General features: G+C 51.2%; 1 protein-coding gene across 1 annotated transcript in view; it reads right to left on the minus strand.

Annotated features, from left to right (window-relative positions):
* The window catches only part of fam184b (family with sequence similarity 184 member B), a gene marked incomplete at both ends in the record, with an annotated part of 62,735 nt that overhangs the window by 8,735 nt on the left and 33,399 nt on the right, over positions 1 to 20,601 (minus strand). Inside the window, one exon of the mRNA XM_084454687.1 lies at positions 9,727 to 9,770. Coding sequence (XP_084310813.1) covers positions 9,727 to 9,770 — 44 coding nt within the window. The remainder of the gene's footprint in view (positions 1 to 9,726; positions 9,771 to 20,601) is intronic.

Raw genomic sequence — 20,601 nt, forward strand, 5'->3', positions numbered from 1 at the left:
ACACGCTCAGAACTGAACGCGGACCGTATTGGATCCGCGTGTTTAAACAACGAGTCAGGTTATGCGGTGAATGTATACGTTGCGGTAGTCACCGGTTTACATGAACGATAATGACGTATGTTCCCATAAGCTTCTAATTCTCCAGCAGAATGTTCTAGGCTACCAACACAGCACATGAACAGACCGCAACACAGAGGGGCACATGTCCATAAAGAGTGACACAAATCAATGGAGCCGTGAATCTGCATCCAATATACACTGTAGATGCACACGAGTTCTTTAGGCACATGATGACTCTGTTGTGTTAACTCTGTTGTGTTAACTCTATTGTATTGAGCTCAAGCTCAACACGTTGTCCTGTGCTGTCTGGGTCGTCTCCGCTCACGAGGACGTGAGGTTGAGAGAACACAGGACTCAGAGAGAGAGAGGCTTTCATCTGGATCAGAACCAGCTCTGATCCCGCTGGGCCCTCTGTCCCGGAATAGCATCGTCGGGTCCTGTAAACACACACACACACGCACGCTCGCACACACACACACATACAGTATATACAGATGCACACAAGCACACGCACGCTCACACACACACATACACGCACGCACGCTCACACACACACACGCACACACACACACACACACACACATACATACAGTATATACAGACACACACACACATGTACTGTATATACAGATGCACACACGCACACACACGCTCACACACACACATAAACGCACGCACGCTCACACACACACACGCACACACACACACACACACACACACACACACACACATACATACAGTATATACAGACACACACACACATGTACTGTATATACCTAGCGCAGACACACACGCACACACACATGTACGCAGGCATAGAGAGAGAGAGAGAGAGAGACACACACACACACACACACAGTGTCTCTCTTTGTCCAGTCCATATCTCCTGCTATTCTTTTCACTCCCCCCACCAGTGGGTCTCCTTCAGTAATGAGAGGACACATGAAAGCAACCCCGGCCCATGGCTCCAACCATGGGGCCAGGTAAACCCAACAGGGGGCTTCAATATCCCCCCCAAACATGCACACACACACACACGCACACACACACACTAGATCATAAATCCCCTTCTAAGCCGTGATGTTTTCTTTGTGTAATTAAACCATCCCCGCCCGGCCAACGGGATCCCCTCTGGATTTCGGGCCCTGCATGGAGAATCCCCCCGGGGTCAGCTGCTAGGGGCCGGGATGATGTTTTCATTGGATGAGGTTCATGGGACCGCATGTCTTCACTGGGAATGGGCTTCTTGGAAAAACAACGGCGGGGCGACGGTTCCCCGGACGTCGGGACAACGTTGGGTACACAGCGGTATCAGGCCCATGAGAGCAGCCTGGGATATGCGCCGAAGGGTTCTCAGAGGTGGCTGTCTGTTTGAAGGAGGTCAAAGGTCGGGTTGGGTCAGGCTTCGGCTGGTTTCCTTTGCAGCAAACCCGTTGGTGATTTATTATTTAAGGGACTCACCTGGGGTGATCCTCCTGGCTTTTTTCGTTCCCGGAACAGGTTACGACTTGGGTAGCCTACGTGACGAGAGGATTTCTTGATGTTTATGAGTCGGTGATATAAGATGCGGCGGGATTGTATCAAGGTTCAGAAAAGATGTGGCAAGAAGCCTCCTCAGAAAACGCTCTCCTGGTGAATTAATGAGGTCGACAAAGAAAAGTGGGTTGTCTGAAAATAAGGGGTGCGGAGAGAAAGAGTATAAAGGGTGAGGAGAAGAGAAGCTGAACAGAGACTTTGCTGAATCAGTGACTTGGCTCTTTTATCATGAAGACAGTAACTAGTGTTCCACATTCCTGATAAGATCCTTACTCTATCAGGGCAGCAGATCAGGCTCTGTAGCTCTGGCTGCCATGGTGACCTTTAAAAAACGACAGTGTTCTTAGTATGATTACTGCTACAGTATTATTATTATTATTATTATTATTATTTAAGTTTATTAGGATAAAACCCCTTGAGATGTAGCATCTCGTTTTCGAGGGGGTACTGACATGCATGGTACACACAGAACATTCACAAACAGACAGAACAATAAGATAACGACAAGACAGAACAACAAGTGACACAACAAACTTAAAACCAAAACTATAAACAGACATACATGGACATAATGAACATAACATAAATACAACCTCAAGATGCACTGTGAGGGTTTGGTTTTGGGACCCAGGCGCAACAGGAAAGGAGGAGGCAAGGAACGGTAAAGCCCGGAGGGGCGATTTAATAAGATCAAAAAGGGGGATGTGGTAGTCGTACAGCCGATGGTCAGGCAGGAGCGTGGTAGTCGTACAGGCGATGGTCAGGCAGGAGCGGGGTTGTCGTACAGGCGATGGTCAGGCAGGAGCGGGGTTGTCGTACAGGCGATGGTCAGGCAGGAGCGGGGTTGTCGTACAGGCGATGTTCAGGCAGGAGCGGGGTTGTCGTACAGGCGATGGTCAGGCAGGAGCGTTGTCGTACAGGCGATGTTCAGGCAGGAGCGGGGTTGTCGTACAGGCGATGGTCAGGCAGGAGCGGGGTCGTACAGGCGGTGGTCAGGCAGGAGCGGGGTAATCGTACAGACGTGGGTCAGGCAGGAACTGGAGAGATGAGGAGGGGAGGCAGGGTGAGTGAGAGTAATCACAAACGGGGAACGGGAAAAAACACTACAAAATACGGGTAAGGAGATTGTAGGCTAGGCTATACTTTACCACAAGAGTATTATGGTAAGATCTGGCGATGAGTGGAGTGTAGACCAGGTTCTTGTAGAGGTTGAAGGTGATTGCAGAACGAGGGACAGGTGTGGTGATGATAATTGGAAACCGGTGAGTAGAGCCGCGCCAGCGTCATCGTCGGAGACGAGCGCGCCGTTCTTGTCTTTGCGCACGGGCCGATGTGCTGGGCATGTCGGGATCCGATTCTTCGTCACCGGAGAGGGAGGAGACTGCCGAGTCCGCGGAGCTGGCCGGAGACGGGGAACGCCCCGCAGTGGGGGGAAACTCCGGAGAGCCAGAGCGTTGTATGCCCGGGCTGATGCGACGTGCGGTAGAGCGCGTAGGACGCCCCGAGCGCGCAGCGGGCCCAGAGGGGAGAGAGGGAGACGGTTGTGGAGGCGAGGGCATGCGAGCCGTAACAGGACCCCCCCCCGAGGGGAGCCACCTGGCGACTGACCGGGGGCGTCAGGATGTGCCCTGTAGAAGTCCCGGAGGAGAGACGGGTCCATAATGAGCTGCCTGGAGATCCAGCTGCACTCCTCGGGGCCGTACCCCTCCCAATCCACCAGGTATTGGAACCCCCGACCCCGGCGGCGCACCTTCAGCAGCCGCCGAACCGTCCACTGGGGATGCCCGTCGACCATCTGGGGAGGCGGAGGAGCTGGGGCAGAAGGCATGAGAGGACTCGAGGAGACAGGTTTGATCTTGGACACATGGAATACAGGGTGTACCCGCATGGAAGCAGGGAGCTTAAGACGTACCGCAGCCGGGTTCAGGACACGGTCGATCTCGAAGGGCCCAACGAAGCGCGGAGCCAGCTTCTTGGAGGGGACCTGGAGCGGAAGATCAGCAGTGGAGAGGTAGACACGTTGACCGGGCCGATACGCCGGAGCAGGAGTGCGGCGGCGGTTGGCACCGCGGCAGGAGCGCTCGTTGGAGCGGAGCAGGGCCCTGCGGACCTCCCTCCAGACACGGCGACAGCGGCTGAGGTGGGCCTGGACGGAGGGGACGGAGGCCTCCGACTCCTGGAGAGAGAACAGCGGGGGCTGGTACCCGAGGGATGACTCGAACGGGGACCTGCCAGTGGCAGCGCTGGTCAGGGCATTGAGGGAGTATTCGACCCAGGGCAGGTCCTTGCTCCAGGAGGTGGGGTGGAGAGCCGACACACAGCGGAGAGCGGACTCCAGGCTCTGGTTGGCCCGTTCGGCCTGGCCGTTGGTCTGCGGGTGGTAGCCAGAGGAGAGGCTGATGGTGGCGCCTATCTCCTTGCAGAAGGCCCTCCAGACTTGGGAGGTGAATTGAGGCCCACGGTCCGAGACAATGTCTCCGGGGAGACCGTGGAGCCGGTAGACATGCTGGACGAGGAGCTCAGCTGTCTCCGCAGAGGACGGGAGCTTGGGGAGCGCCACCAGATGGACCGCCTTGGAGAACCGGTCCACCACGGTGAGGATGACCGTGTTGCCCCTGGAGGGGGGAAGACCGGTGATGAAGTCCAGGGCGATGTGGGACCAGGGACGGCTGGGGACCGGGAGAGGACGCAGGAGGCCAGCCGGGGGCTGGTGGGACGCCTTGCTGCGGGAGCAGACGGGACAGGCGACCACAAACTCCCGGACGTCGGACCTCATGGAGGGCCACCAGAACCGTCGGCTCAGGAAGGAGAGGGTGCGGTGAACCCCGGGATGGCACGCAAACCGGCTGGCATGGCCCCACTGGAGCACCCGGGACCGGACCGAGTCCGGCACGAAGAGCCGGCGAGGAGGAACGTTGGCCGGACTGGGTTGGGCGCGTTGGGCCTGCCTCACCACCGCCTCAATGTTCATAGTGATCACCCCTACGACACGCGAGGTCGGCAGGATGGTCTCAGGCTCCGCGGGGGGCGCCTCGGGCGCGTGGAGGCGGGACAGCGCGTCGGCCTTGGCGTTGCGGGAGCCGGGCCGGAAGGTGAGGGTAAAGTCGAACCTCCCTAGGAACTGCGACCACCGCGCCTGGCGGGAGTTGAGGCGCTTGGCCGCCCAGATGAAGGTCAGGTTCTTGTGGTCCGACCAGACGAGGGTGGTGTGTTCCGCGCCCTCAAGCCAATGGCGCCACTCCTCCAAGGCCCCCACCACCGCCAACAACTCCCTGTTCCCGATGTCGTAATTCACCTCAGCCGGGGTGAACCGGCGGGAGAGGAAGGCACAGGGGTGCAACTTCTGGTCCTCCACTGACCGCTGGGACAGAACAGCACCGATGCCGGTGTCCGATGCGTCCACCTCGACCACGAACTGCCTGGAGGGGTCAGGATGGAGAAGGACCGGAGCGGTGGTGAAGCGCTCCTTGAGCGCAGAGAAGGCGGCGCTGGCAGCCGGTGTCCAGATGAACGGACGCAGGGATGAGGTGAGGTGGGTGAGGGGAGCTGCTACCCGGCTGTAGTCCCGTATGAAACGGCGGTAAAAGTTAGCGAAGCCAAGGAAGCTCTGGAGTTGCCTCCGGGTAGAGGGTTGAGGCCATTCGACCACGGTCTTGATTTTGCGGGGGTCGGGTCGCGTCAGGCCTCCCTCCACAATGAGCCCCAGGAACTCCACTGACGCGGAGTGAAAGGTGCACTTCTCCGCCTTGATGTATAGGCGGTTCTCCCGGAGACGCTGGATTACCATGCGGACGTGTTGGACGTGCTCCTCAGCGCTCCTGGAGAACACAAGGATGTCGTCCAGGTAGAGAACCACAAATACGTCCAGCATGTCCCTGAGCACGTCGTTCATCAGGGCCTGGAAGACGGCGGGGGCGTTGGTGAGGCCGAAGGGCATGACGAGGTATTCGTAGTGGCCACGGGAGGTCTTGAAGGCGGTCTTCCATTCGTCCCCCTCACGGATACGCACCAGGTGATAAGCGTTTCTGAGGTCCAACTTGGTGAAGATGGTGGCACCGGTGAGGGGTTCAAAATTGGAGCTCATGAGGGGGAGTGGGTATTTATTCTTCACCGTGATGTTGTTGAGCAGCCTGTAGTCGATGCACGGCCTCAGGTCTCCTCCCTTCTTCTTTACAAAGAAGAACCCCGCTGCCACCTGGGAACGAGATGGTCGGATGAGGCCCTTGGCCAAGCACTCGGAGATGTAGGTGTCCATGGCAGCTTTCTCCGGGAGGGAGAGGTTGTAGAGACGACTGGCTGGGAGAGGGGCGCCAGGGTGGAGCTCGATGGCGCAGTCGTAGGGTCGATGAGGGGGAAGTGGGCGGGCACGCTCCTTACTGAAGGCCTCCCCGAGGTCGTGGTACATCAAAGGGACCGTGGAGAGGTCAGGAGGAGTGGGACGGGGCCGGTCAACCCGAGTGGAGGTCTGAGCAGCTCGGAGGCAGCGGGCGTGGCAGGTGGTGCTCCAGCTGAGGATGCGCCCCGAGCTCCAGCAGACATGAGGGGTATGGAGTTCCAGCCAGGGCCTCCCTAAGATGAACGGAGCATCGGGAGAGTGGATGACGAAGGGGCGGACGTTCTCCACGTGGTTACCCGAGACTGTGAGAGTGAGGGGCAGGGTCCGGTGCGTGATGGGACCCATGGGATGGCCATCCAGGGCGAAAGCCGAGAGGGGCCTCTCCAGAGGGGAGAGAGGGAGCGCCGCTTTGTGGGCGAACTTGACGTCCACGAAGTTCTCGTCGGCACCGGAGTCGATGAGGACAGGGACGGAGAGCGTGTGCCCCTGCCAGGCGAGGGTGACAGTGAACCTGGCGGCACGGGTCCGGGATAGAGGATGGATGAGCCGGCTTACTCGGTACCCCCTGGCGAGTGAGCCTACTCTTTTTGCCGCCCTGGGAGGTGCAGAGGAACAGGAGTCGACGGCGTGCGCTGGGCTAGCGCAGTATATGCATAGTCCGTTCTGTTCCCGGTGCTCACGCTCTGCAGGGGTCAGTCGGGTCCAACCCAGTTGCATGGGTTCCTCTCCAGCGGTGTTTGGGGGGGCGAGGGAGGCCGGGGCAGGCCGAGAGAGACCGGCAGAGGGAGGCGGAGACGGTCTGGGTGCGCTGTGGTGTTGGTGCGCCCGCTCGCGCCTGCGTTCCCGGTGGCGCTCGTCTATGGCTATGGAGAGGGAGACGAGTTGGTTCAGGGTCGCTGGTCTGTCTCCTCCAGCCAGGCTGTCCTTCATGGCGTCCCCCAGACCCCGTCGGAAGGCGCTGTATAGGGCAGACTCGTTCCAGGAGCAACGGGCAGCGAGGATGCGGAACTCTGTGGCGTAGTCCGCTACTGAGCTGGAACCCTGGGTGAGGGCGGAGAGAGCAGCGTCCGCGTCCTGTCCGTGGACGTCGTGGTCGAACACAGTCCTGAATTCTGCCACGAAGGCAGTGTAGTCCTGCATGTAGGCAGCTGCGCCCTCGCGACCCGCCATGACCCAACGGCGAGCCCGTCCCGTGGTCAGGTTGGCAATGTAGGCTATCCGAGCCGACGCAGTGGAGTACATGCTTGGCTGGAGGTCAAACACGTACTCACACTGCATGAGGAACTCCCGGCAGAGGGTGAACGTCCCGTCGTAGAGGGCCGGGGAGGCTCCCGGTTTGGTGGAGCGGTGGGGTTCAGGAACGGAGCCAGGCGGGCACTGACCGCGGTGACCTGGTCGGACAGGGTGCAGACCAGAGTAGCGAGGCCCCTCAGTCGCTCGTCCTGGGCGTGCTGTTGGGCGGATACCTGCTGCAGTTGCTCAGCTTGGGTCCGTGGGAGGGCTTGGAGTAGTCCGGGAGGTGCAGGTCTCTCCTCCATGTTGGCTGGGTCCAAACTGGCCAGATCTTACTGTGAGGGTTTGGTTTTGGGACCCAGGCGCAACAGGAAAGGAGGAGGCAAGGAACGGTAAAGCCCGGAGGGGCGATTTAATAAGATCAAAAAGGGGGATGTGGTAGTCGTACAGCCGATGGTCAGGCAGGAGCGTGGTAGTCGTACAGGCGATGGTCAGGCAGGAGCGGGGTTGTCGTACAGGCGATGGTCAGGCAGGAGCGGGGTTGTCGTACAGGCGATGGTCAGGCAGGAGCGGGGTTGTCGTACAGGCGATGTTCAGGCAGGAGCGGGGTTGTCGTACAGGCGATGGTCAGGCAGGAGCGTTGTCGTACAGGCGATGTTCAGGCAGGAGCGGGGTTGTCGTACAGGCGATGGTCAGGCAGGAGCGGGGTCGTACAGGCGGTGGTCAGGCAGGAGCGGGGTAATCGTACAGACGTGGGTCAGGCAGGAACTGGAGAGATGAGGAGGGGAGGCAGGGTGAGTGAGAGTAATCACAAACGGGGAACGGGAAAAAACACTACAAAATACGGGTAAGGAGATTGTAGGCTAGGCTATACTTTACCACAAGAGTATTATGGTAAGATCTGGCGATGAGTGGAGTGTAGACCAGGTTCTTGTAGAGGTTGAAGGTGATTGCAGAACGAGGGACAGGTGTGGTGATGATAATTGGAAACCGGTGAGTAGAGCCGCGCCAGCGTCATCGTCGGAGACGAGCGCGCCGTTCTTGTCTTTGCGCACGGGCCGATGTGCTGGGCATGTCGGGATCCGATTCTTCGTCACCGGAGAGGGAGGAGACTGCCGAGTCCGCGGAGCTGGCCGGAGACGGGGAACGCCCGGCAGTGGGGGGAAACTCCGGAGAGCCAGAGCGTTGTATGCCCGGGCTGATGCGACGTGCGGTAGAGCGCGTAGGACGCCCCGAGCGCGCAGCGGGCCCAGAGGGGAGAGAGGGAGACGGTTGTGGAGGCGAGGGCATGCGAGCCGTAACATGCACCCTACCTATGTAACCTGTATGTAACATACTGCAATCAACTGTATCTAAACATGTTAGACATACATACTGTACAGTGGTCAGATTCATCACCTGAAAGTATGGGGGCACTTACAGTAACTGTACATTACATATTACAGTACATACAAATGTCTGACAATGTATAGTTGTACACAGTATGTCAGATAAAAGGACAGACATTTAAATTCATCTATGTGACATACAGTATTGGAATTCTGTCATGTAATAGGATGAATGTGTGAACTACAGCAAGAGTCTGTAGTCGGTTGGCAGCGCCTCTGTTTTGTGACGGAAGTTACGATGGGGATTCTGAGGTGCAATCACTGAGCCCAGGCATATGTTCGGCAAGAAGAAAATACTTCAGAGTGTCTATCTGTTTCGAAAATTACAATGTCTCTGTAACATTCTTATTTCTACATGTGGTAAATACACAAGTCACAATGTAAATAAGAACGTTTCGGAGTTGTTGGATTGTGTATTTTGTCGCTTTTGAGGGAGCTAGGCTAACTGGTATGAATCACTTCCAGTGACTGCGGCTATGCTAGGCTAACGAGGCGGGACTCAATGCTTCCTACTGCACACACAGAGAAGAGAAGGGTGTGTATATTCTTATCTGACTCTGGGGAAGATGGCAAACAAGTAAATCGCAATTTAAATAAATAACTTCCCCAAAAAGTTGACGTGTTCCTTTAACCACTTACCCTAACCTTAACCTTTAATAACCTCTAATCCTGAAAGAGGACTGTAAGGAAAGGTGTCAGAGTTGTGTTTACCCACAAACCTATTGAAACACACGGCCCAATGAACATATATGAACATATTGCAATACATTGAATAAGAGGACACATTTCCTAAATTAATGTAAAAAGATGCATAGATCTATATGAAAAAAATAGAAGGAAAAGCATGCAAAGTACATGCATGCATTCCCCGGTCGAGAAACACCGTTTGACCATAATCCTACTGTAAATCAAGGCCGTGTTACAGTGTAGATCTACAATGTAGTGCTAAGGAAATGCCTTCCTCCACCAGGGGAAGAGTATTTCCTGCTCTCTCCTTTATTGAATTCCCAGGGATAATATTGAGTTCCAGCAGGTTTCGGAGGCAGGACCAACATCTTTCTCTCTCTCTCTCTCTGTCTCTCTCTCTCTCTCCCTCTCTCTCTCTCCCTCTCTCTCTCTCTCTCTCTCTCTCCCTCTCTCTCTCTCTCTCTCTCCCTCTCTCTCTCTCCCTCTCTCTCTCTCTCTCTCTCTCTCTCTCTCTCTCCCTCTCTCTCTCTCTGTCAGTGACGACGGCGGAGAACCTTTGAGCGACGCACACAGGAAGCAGAACAGGCTGGTCGTTTCTCACCAGACATAATTCCAGACCACGCGCACCAGAAGCATGGTGCCGACGGTCTGCCCGTACCAACGGGAGGCGTTTGTTCGCAGATCGCTTTTTCACGTGAACGTTGAAATCACCAGCGCTCCAGACCCTGACTGAAGCAAGAGTGCAGACACATCGGCCCGGTGAAACAGTCCTTTCTGCCTTGCAGACAGATTGATGGTGTTATTCCCCCAGAAAACGCTAGGCCAAGAGTTCCACAGAATGTGGGCCATGCATATTTCTCGATGCTATGCTGTTTCAGAGTTTGGTAAAATGTAAAACCAGACATTTGTCCTCTAGTGGAAAGCATCCAAGCTAAACACAAATCTCTATCGTGCAGGGGGCTGGTATGTATACTGATGCTAATCTGGCCCTGAGACGTACCGTAAAGTGCGCCCTGCCCTTCTCGCCATCTTGACCCTTGGCATGGCTAAAGCGGGCATCAACATCGCAAGTAGTGGGCAAAACCGACAGGCTACTTTGCTTCACCTATTTACTCAGCCCGACATGTTTTGATAACCCTCAAAAGAAATGTTTGGAAACCGATCTGAGACAACACACTTGCGTAGTGTATGATTAAGGCCCGGAGAGCCCTCGAGGGCCACAACTCCACACTATGGACCGCCTGCTGTCACAGCGCTGATAGACCAGCCCCTACAGGACGGTGGTATTCATGACTGCCGTTCGACCCTGGAGCCGGCCGGCTGGGATCAGGTCATTAGCAACGCTGCTATACTAAGCGTATGACCGAAGGGGCTACACTAAGGAAGCGCACGGCCTCAGGCCTGGTCTCGGTCTGATCCAGGACTTCTAAACATCTAATCCCCTCTCCTCTCAAAGAGGGCCCTTCACAGCAGGAAGCCTTTCATATCGTTCCACTGATCCCCACCTCACGGCGGTGACCCCGGTGAGAGTCGACACGCAGCGCCAGAACGAACACATTCTCTGTAAAGGTGGCAAAAGACGAAGCCGTCGGTTGATACGCAGCGTTGAGTGAATTCGATCTTGAATGTGTCTGGCTGCGTTTTCTTGTCTGCGCCTGGAATCAGTGAATAGATTTAGTTTTCCTGTTATTAGCTCAATACGAAAGTAGGTAATTCAATGATGTTTGATGTGACTTTGTAACAGGAGACGCCGGCAGGGTAATGCTCTCTGAGCACTATCGTAATCAATGAGGGTTGAATAATAACCAATTATCATGGATTCACAAAAGCCTCCCTGGGCGTTATCACAAGGTTTGGAATTACCCCATAGCCAATATACAACATACAACATTCGGATACATTTTCTGTAATAAACACAGAGTCAGACACTTATTCTCTGAGTAGCCTCCCTTGGGAAATTAAGTGAAGATAGATTGATGAAGAGTGCTGAATTCTACAGCAGAACAATTGAAAAGAAGCGTATATTTTGATTTTCATAGATGTGTTTATCCATGTTAATCTCTCATCTAAACTGTGTTGTTCACAGAATCCCACAGAGGGGTTTGTCCAGCATGCGCTATTTAAGAAGCTAACATGGCGGTACGTGAGGGCTGCATGCATGTGGGTAAGCGCAGTGTTTAACTCTGGGCTGTCTTAAGAGTGTATATATACAGGACTTTCCCAGGCCATAGTTCATAGCCAGTCATAGACTCCCTAAGGGAATGTTTCCTTAGTCACATACTGTAAGAAAGAGACACTCCCACCATGGCTTCTCTGTCTGAACAGCCACAGCAAAACTCTATCTTCATACATTCCAATGCAAGGATATGGTCAAATATATCCTTTGTTGTGAGCTTAACAGTTAATAATTTTTTGCGATGGCATTCGTTATCATTCATAGCAGCCTGTTTTTTTGTGTAAACGACTAGGCTCAATGATGCTAGGATCCTCTCACACGTGAGGAAGCCTGTTTCTCTGCTCTGTCTGGAGCTAGTTTCGTGTGAACCAAGTTTAAACGTCTGAGACATCTGGATAGCTGAGTCATCGTGGCCGGAGACAGGCTGTAGATCATTGAGTCTTGACACTGTGAATATCCATAAATGCAATTAAAACCATTAAAAGACTATTTCTCAAGCCTGTGGCCATACTTCTCCATGAACTAGCAGCAAAGCCCTGTACCCTGGGTAAAGTAGTTGAATGTCACATATATCTTTTGTGAAGTGCGAACCCCAATCTGTATGAAACAACTCATTATAGTCCAAAGCTTCCTATAATTTTGGCAATGAGGTAATAGTAAAAGTAAATGAAAGTTAATACAAGTCAGTAAAGTGGTTAGTGTCCAGTACTGTACATTTTATGTACAGGATACTTTTGTGTTTGATCTTTTTGGGCTTCAAAGTCAACTAATTGTGTCTAAAAACTTGTTTTTGTGGTTTTGTGAAGTTTATATCATACAGGCCAAATCTGTCCTTTTTTATTAGTTCTGTACTTTTTTGTTCCCATGCTGGGAAGGATTTGAGAATGGAGGAAATTGGTCATCATCTTCTGATATCTGTTCTTCATCTTCCAACTCTTTCTTTTGTCTTGCCAGATGGCACATTGTTGACCCTCAGCTCTGATTTTTCTCTCTCTGAATGTCAGAGAGAGTTGAGCAGCAAACCCGCATACTTTTTCAATTTTCTCCACCACATGACGCATTTTGTGTATTCTTCCTCAGTGTCAAATAGTCAAAAACCACAAACCACCAGAACATTCCTGTATTTCAGTCTTTCAGCAGTAGAACGTGGGGTCAAATTGAATCAATCTTCATCGAGATGACCTCAACAGACCTTCAAAATGGCCACCTTAGAGGAAGTGAAGCTCACCCAAAAATGAGTAACGTAATGATAACAACAGCACGAAGCCCGTGGCCAACAACCCGTATGTTCTTGTACAGTGTGAGACTGTGTACTACTGTAGCCCTGCCCTTGTAGGTTTGGCGTTGCCCATTTCCTAGACTTTGATCCTTTGAAACACAGGAAACTCCAGCTGATATGACAGGGTTGTCTCTGCATGACTCTCTCTGCCTCAGAGTTGGATTGAACAACAGATAAGATGGAATATGTAGATCCTTAAGGGAACCGCCATGTTCACACTGTATTTGAACTAGTTCAAAGTTCAGTTCACAAATTCGAGCTGAAGCAGATTGCAAAAATCTTCCAATTCTCAGTGTTGTTGTGGGTTCACAATGGAGTTTCCAGGTCTTAATCGTTGACACAGGTGGGCCCCTAAGCATGCTAAGACGCCCTAAGGCCTACTCCGAACCACCATTATAAAGGTCAAAGGTCATTTTAATGCTGGAGACAGGTCTGACAGGCTCTTAAAATATCCATAGCCTATGAAGCTCAGCAGTCAGTGCTAGTTAGATCAACCAGCTGTATTAGTATGGTCAGAGAGAAAAAAAAAGCTACTGACTGGTTATGAATAAATACACAAGACACCGTATTACATATTTCCAAGTTATCACACACACTGTTCTCTCAGCCTCCAATCAGTGGCATAATCACTGCCAGACGGTGTCTGTCCTCTCCCCTTTGACCCCTGACCTGTCCCAACCTCCCACCCTCTCACACACACACACTGGCTGTCCGATGGTGGGAAGGATAAGACCCAGGAGTTACGGCCCCAGCCCAGCGAGGATCCTGCCCGCTGAGGAGGTCACATGTTAGGGCAGCTGGGCCGGGGGGCTCCCCCGTGTATCCATTAATCACCATGGAGAATAAACAAACAAATGCCCTGCCCGGAACGTCGACGCATTCTAGATCCTTCTACAACGATCTTAGATCACAGCCTCAGAGCACAGTGTGTGGCATGTTTTCACTACACGGTTCTTTTTGATTATTCTTTGATTATTGCTGTTATGAGTATTTCCTGTAAATGGTTGGACGCACCGCATTATGTTTAAACTTGTGCATCTGTTGTGGACATGTTTGAAATATCACCATAAAAGGCAAAAAAGAGCCGTGCGCACATCAAACCTTAGTAGGGCAGGTGCTGGATCTTAGAGTACATACGTGATATTTCATGAGGAGAGAGGAAAGATCCATACACTGATATCTCCCGGTTCACTTTATTGAAAATACGCAGCGTTCAGACCCTTAGGTCTTCATCAGGCAACTTCCTCCTGGAAGATATCAGTGTGCGGGTCTTTCTTCTCTTCTCACGAAATATCACCATGACATGAAAAAGACAAATGCTTTTGTAGTCGGCATTTTTACCACTTGATGATTATTGGTTCCCGAAGATCATCTGTGTACCTGGGAGTGGGGAGACTTTCTGTTGATGAAGTCCTTCTGAGACTAGGACTATGAAAAGCATAGAGCCTAAGGCATGAAAATACCAGTAAAGAGCCTGAATGAGAATAGGGTTGGAACGTCATTGTTGTACGGAAGCCCTGAAGTTTCCTCAGTGCATCTCATTCGAATGACCAAACCCTTGGCTCTACTGCGTCTGTCAGCGTCAACTGTTGGCTTCTGTCAAAAATCAAGAAATGAACCTCTCCAATGATTCATTTATTTAGCGTCTGATACTGTAGTTGAGTCACGGATACAAGCGGCCAAAATTATTTTTCTCCGGAGGGTGGCTGAGGTCTCCCTGAGAGATCGGATGAGAAGTTCAGTCATCCGGGAGAGACTCGGAGTAGAGCTGCTGCTCCTTTGCGTCGAAAGGAGCCAATTGAGGTGGTTCTAGTGAGGATGCCTCCTGGAGGAGGCCGCGGGGAAGACCCAGGACCAAAGGGAAAGGAATGTCTGGGGCCCCCTGCTGGAACTGCTGCCTCCGCGACCCGACCCCGGATAAGCGGATGAAGATGGATGGATGGATGGATGGATGGATGGATGGATGGATGGATGGATGGATGGATGGATGGATGGATGGATGGATGGATGGATGGATGGATGGATGGATGGATGGATGGATGGATGGATGGATGGATGGATGGATGGATGGATGGATGGATGGATGGATGGATGGATGGATGGATGGATGGATGGATGGATGGATGGATGGATGGATGGATGGATGGATGGATGGATGGATGGATGGATGGATGGATGGATGGATGGATGGATGGATGGATGGATGGATGGATGGATGGATGGATGGATGGATGGATGGATGGATGGATGGATGGATGGATGGATGGATGGATGGATGGATGGATGGATGGATGGATGGATGGATGGATGGATGGATGGATGGATGGATGGATGGATGGATGGATGGATGGATGGATGGATGGATGGATGGATGGATGGATGGATGGATGGATGGATGGATGGATGGATGGATGGATGGATGGATGGATGGATGGATGGATGGATGGATGGATGGATGGATGGATGGATGGATGGATGGATGGATGGATGGATGGATGGATGGATGGATGGATGGATGGATGGATGGATGGATGGATGGATGGATGGATGGATGGATGGATGGATGGATGGATGGATGGATGGATGGATGGATGGATGGATGGATGGATGGATGGATGGATGGATGGATGGATGGATGGATGGATGGATGGATGGATGGATGGATGGATGGATGGATGGATGGATGGATGGATGGATGGATGGATGGATGGATGGATGGATGGATGGATGGATGGATGGATGGATGGATGGATGGATGGATGGATGGATGGATGGATGGATGGATGGATGGATGGATGGATGGATGGATGGATGGATGGATGGATGGATGGATGGATGGATGGATGGATGGATGGATGGATGGATGGATGGATGGATGGATGGATGGATGGATGGATGGATGGATGGATGGATGGATGGATGGATGGATGGATGGATGGACTGTAGTTGATGCTGATGCTAACGGACCCAGTGGAGCCAAGCCGTTAGCTAACTCGTTCGAATGAGATAAACTCAGGAAAAGTCACAGGCCGTGTCCGAAATGCCTGCTACCTGCTACCTGCTATATAGCAGGCGAGAAGTAGGCTAGCGTGCTACTTAGTACCTACTACTCAATGAAAACGATATAGCAGGCGAGAAAATGTAGCATGCTACTCGAGTCAGGTGACGGGAATGCGTGGGTTACGTCATTACGTGAACACGACCGCTCCACTGGCTGGCTAACTTAGCTGGTAATGTTGCGTTTTCATGGCTACAGGGCTACTAGTTAGCTACGACATTGTGAGTTCTCAAAATCAAATTTTTACCTCACATATAAACACAAAACTGCATTTATAGCTCTGTGTCGTTATAACTAAGATATCTGACAGAAAAAATAATTTTTCCATGGACAAATTTAGCCAATATTTCCATTTAAAAACTCCTTCGCTCTGCCCAGCCTGACAGTCACCGGCGTCGGCCTTGACTTAAAATTTCGCTGAACAGTGACATAGCATGCTTCGATTTCCGGATAGCATGCTCTGAACTATGCTGTTTCTCAACGTTTTTTTCGCGAATATAGCAGGCAAGGTAGCAGGCGAGAATAGCAGGCAAGAGGTAGCAGGCACAGTTTTGAAGTAGCATGCTACTTCTCGCCTGCTATATAGCAGGTAGCAGGCATTTCGGACATGGACACACTTTTTTGCATTACCCTTCAGGGCTTCCGTACAATGAGTTGTCCGGTGGCTAAGTCGTTTGAACGACATACTGCAGCTAACTGTTCGAACAACATAGTTAAATTAGTCTGAAAGACTTACTGGCAATTCATCCTACATATTATGTTACATTTTGACAGTTTATCCGAGTAGGGAGATAGGAAAGAGCATACAGGGAAGTTCACAGCCTGTAGCCTGTTAACCCCCGTAGTGTGACTGCCCCACGCTGGACACACTGTTGTTCCCAGAGCAGAGACTGATGCTGCGTTCCATTTGGCTCAGGAAGTCGTGATTCACGCGTTACTACTGGCAGTTTGAACCTCACGACTTCTCTCAGCTCGTGAACTCGTACCGCTCGCCCCTACCTCCAGTGTGCTCTGGAAGTCGTGAACAAGATGGCAGCTCCCTGTGTAACTAAGTGAAACTTTAGTAATAATGTTTTATTAGCATTTGTGTCTAATTAAATCAGTTGTACACACAGTATTCCCAAACTGTTATCTGAGGACATGTTAGCGACCTCTACCACCACAACCACCTCATCGATCCGCTTATCAACGAAGCCTTGCGCATCATGACAGGATGCCTGCGTCCCACTCCTGTAGACAGCCTTCTCATCCTTGCAGGCATCCAGCCCGCTGGCCTCCGCCGCACAGGAACCACAGCACGTCTCGCCTGCCGGGCCGTGGAGCCTAACCACCTGCTCCACGACAGGCTCGTAACAGTGGAGCCTCCCCGGCGTCTCAAGTCGAGACACCCTTTTGTGCCTGCCGCACCGGATCTTTCAAACAAATCTTGTCGTTTGAATGAGTTATCTATGTTGTTCAAGAGACTTAGCTAACTCGTTCCAACAAGATAAACTTCAGGGCTTCCATATTGTTGGGATTTGTATAATTAAAAAAATAATAATACAGTTATAGTATTATACACCAGATTACTCTATAGCTTTTGTCCTTCATATTAGCGGATCAATACTGTACATTATCTGGGGAATATATGGATGGTAAATGGACTGCACTTTATACTGTAGCACTTTCATCCAAAGGGCTTTACAATGGCCTTTCATTCACCCATTCACACACACATCCACACATCAATGGTTGCAGCAAGGTGATAAGCTGCTCATTGGGAGCAATTTGGGGTTCAGTGTCTTTCCCAAGGACACTTTGACTTTGATGTGGACAGGAGGAGCCGGGATTCGAACCGCCGACCCTACGATTGGACGACGTGCTCTACCTCCTGAGCCACAACCACCCCTATATATAACTGTCATTGTTTCTGTCTCGGCATACAACACCATAAGAGGGTATTTATGTCTTTACATGACCTCCTGTAATGTTCAAATGCTGAAACTGTAATAACAATAACAACTGTAATTGTATTGTGCATGTATGAACAGGTGCATCCAACGCAGCGTGTGTGTGTGTGTGTGTGTGTGTGTGTGTGTGTGTGTGTGTGTGACTGTGTGTGTGTGTGTGTGTGTGTGTGTGTGTGTGTGTGAGTGTGTGTGACTGTGTGACTGTGTGTGACTGTGTGTGTGTGTGTGTGTGTGTGTGACTGTGTGTGTGTGTGTGTGTGTGTGTGTGTGTGTGTGTGTGTGTGTGTGTGTGTGTGTGTGTGTTTATAAAAGTGAGAACAATAGGCTTGGCAAACAGCCACTGTGGTCCTGCAGGCTGACAGGAAGAGTGTGTAATTACAGTCGTAACTGTTCTGGGTTCCCGCCACCAATTCAGCTTCTCAGCCACCAGGACATCAGTGTTTGCTTGACCCTCTGACCCCCCCGCGGGTTTCAGTCAGAAGCACGGGATGTTGGCTAACAGAAACATCAAACTTTCAGGAGTCAGACAGGGGATGTCTGCAGTCCTTAAACAATAATACATTGTTCTGAATCAGTACGCGTTGGCCGGTGTTCTCATCTCTCATGGCTTGCCTGGGTTTTAACAAAAGACTAAACCACAGCGCAAGTTCGTTTATATTCAGATCCCAGTGACCATTCATGAACTATTATAAATGTTACGATTGAAATTAAACATAAAGTCAGCAAAGATATAGTGATCTTTCTGAAGATGTGTGTTGATGGGCCAGACAGTGGACTGCATAGTGGAACCCAATACTGTTTGCAATCAAGGAGGGGGGGGGGGCAAATGTTCTGGAAGGGGAAAACAAAGACTGGTTTGGACCAAAAAGCATCTGGATGCTAGATGAATAGATGAATAGATGAATTGGGAAACTGGGGGGAAAGTGTCTGTGTTGTATGAAAGGCAGGGAGGGGCCCCTTTGACAGACCAGTTTACCATCATTTGCTAGCAGCTTGTGTCACGATAGCCATCAGAGAACGAGGGCGCCATTTCTGTCCGCGAACCCATCTGGGCACTTGGAATCGGTTAGATAATCAACGGCTAACCGTTCCGTTTATCTACGTTTCTCCTTGCAGTTTTATACGCCAGTATATCATCCACTCAGCCTTTCATCTGTGCTCTCATCCCAGCCAGAACCACCCTGTGTGGCGCACAAAGGCTCTATTACCCAGCAGGTGGACACAACTAGAGGGGAATATACATTCAAAGACTTCCCTCGACGACCGATATCGGTTATGCGTCTGCGGTTCGACCGACCTCCGTTTGAGGAGCATGTGAACTTCTACTCTGTCTCTACCTCTGTCTTCTCGCACCGTCTCATTTGTGGTCTTTGGCGTTGGTCGGTCGGGCTTCGCAGCTGTGTTTATGAATAGCACGCCATGTTCAAATGGGCCACAGATGGCGGCCAGACCCGACCTGACAGGGGTAAAAGCTTCTGACCAATGGATGGCTTCCCGGATTACAGCTCCAAATCCAGTTTATTTTCCTCACGAGATTCATAAGGAAATTGTGAATGGGTGGCTTCATGGGATATACTTGAATCGTTTGGTTTGACTGATCTCACCATGTTTGTGCTGCCAAAAACAATAAACAAGGTTTAGGAACTGTATTGCCAGTTGACATGTCATGACTGGCATCAATGTTTTTTAACAAACTTCTCACAGGGAAAGCTGAATGTTATCAAGAGCATTATGGAAACTGTAGTGCAAAATTACTCAAAATCCCCCTACATGGGTGAAATATACAAAAATATCTCTACTGTCCCACCTGTTCTCGCTCAAATGCAACCCACCAATTGTCCTCCCATTGCGTGGACACTCCATCAGTCATCAGCTCCTGTAGATAGTGATGTCAGGACCCTCAGGGGCCACTGCTGGGGACTGATAACTGTGCAGAGGCCTGGTGGTGGTGGAGGTGGAGGAGCTTATCTGTCTGAGGAGGCCCCTCTCGTTTCCTCGACCCTACGACCAAAAGTTGTCGGGCGACTGCGCTACACGCAGCGCGGATCGATCCTCCGTGAACAATAAAGTAGTGAAATACTACTATTTCTCAAAACCTACCGTTGAGTATTCCCGTTGTGTGGCTGTATCTTGAGTTCATGTTGTTCCACTGTAGAAACGGCCCTTCATACTGGCAGACATGCCTTTGTAGCGATGCCCAGGACCTTGCGTGTCTTCAGTGTGTATTCCAGCCTGTTCCAGAAACGATGGTTTCAGACTCCCTCAATCTTATCGGTGAGTACAGAGCATGTGTGACATGGGCCAGATGAAGCCTTTCGGGCCTCCAGGAGCAGGAATGTGTCTGGGTCTGTAATGGCCTGGCCTAAGACACTGCTATCAGTACCTCTGCTGCTCCCAGACCGCTCCATGTTTAGCCTGAGAACAAGCAGAAACATGACCACTCACTTATTTCACTATCTGCACTGACAGAGATGTACCTACAAATGATCACCACTAAGTAGGTGAAAGGGACACAGAGGAAAAGGGGATATTGACAACAATACAATATTGATCATTATTTTGTATGATATGAGCATTGTTCTGGAAACATAATGTAGGGACAATGACAAACGTAACCATGGAGTAACAGAAGAACCTCTCATCAGACCCTCTGTCATTTTGTTAAGTCTTTCTAATACTGAGGAAATGCCAGTGTTCTGCCTTATACTGTAGCAGAAACTGGAAAAGTTATTTAAAAAAGTGCCAGTAATTGTTCAAGCTGACATTCTTAAGTTCTGCATATTAGAAGGGGAAAGACCATTTGAGGGATGTGCAGCCCTTTTCCAAGAAACCAAATGAATCTCTGTTTGTCCTTGTAAAACAGATAGGAGCTCAACTTCTCATGCCCTTCGACCTTGGT

This window comes from Borostomias antarcticus, assembly GCF_949987555.1.
Source record: "Borostomias antarcticus genome assembly, chromosome: 20".
Lineage (NCBI taxonomy): Eukaryota > Metazoa > Chordata > Actinopteri > Stomiiformes > Stomiidae > Borostomias > Borostomias antarcticus.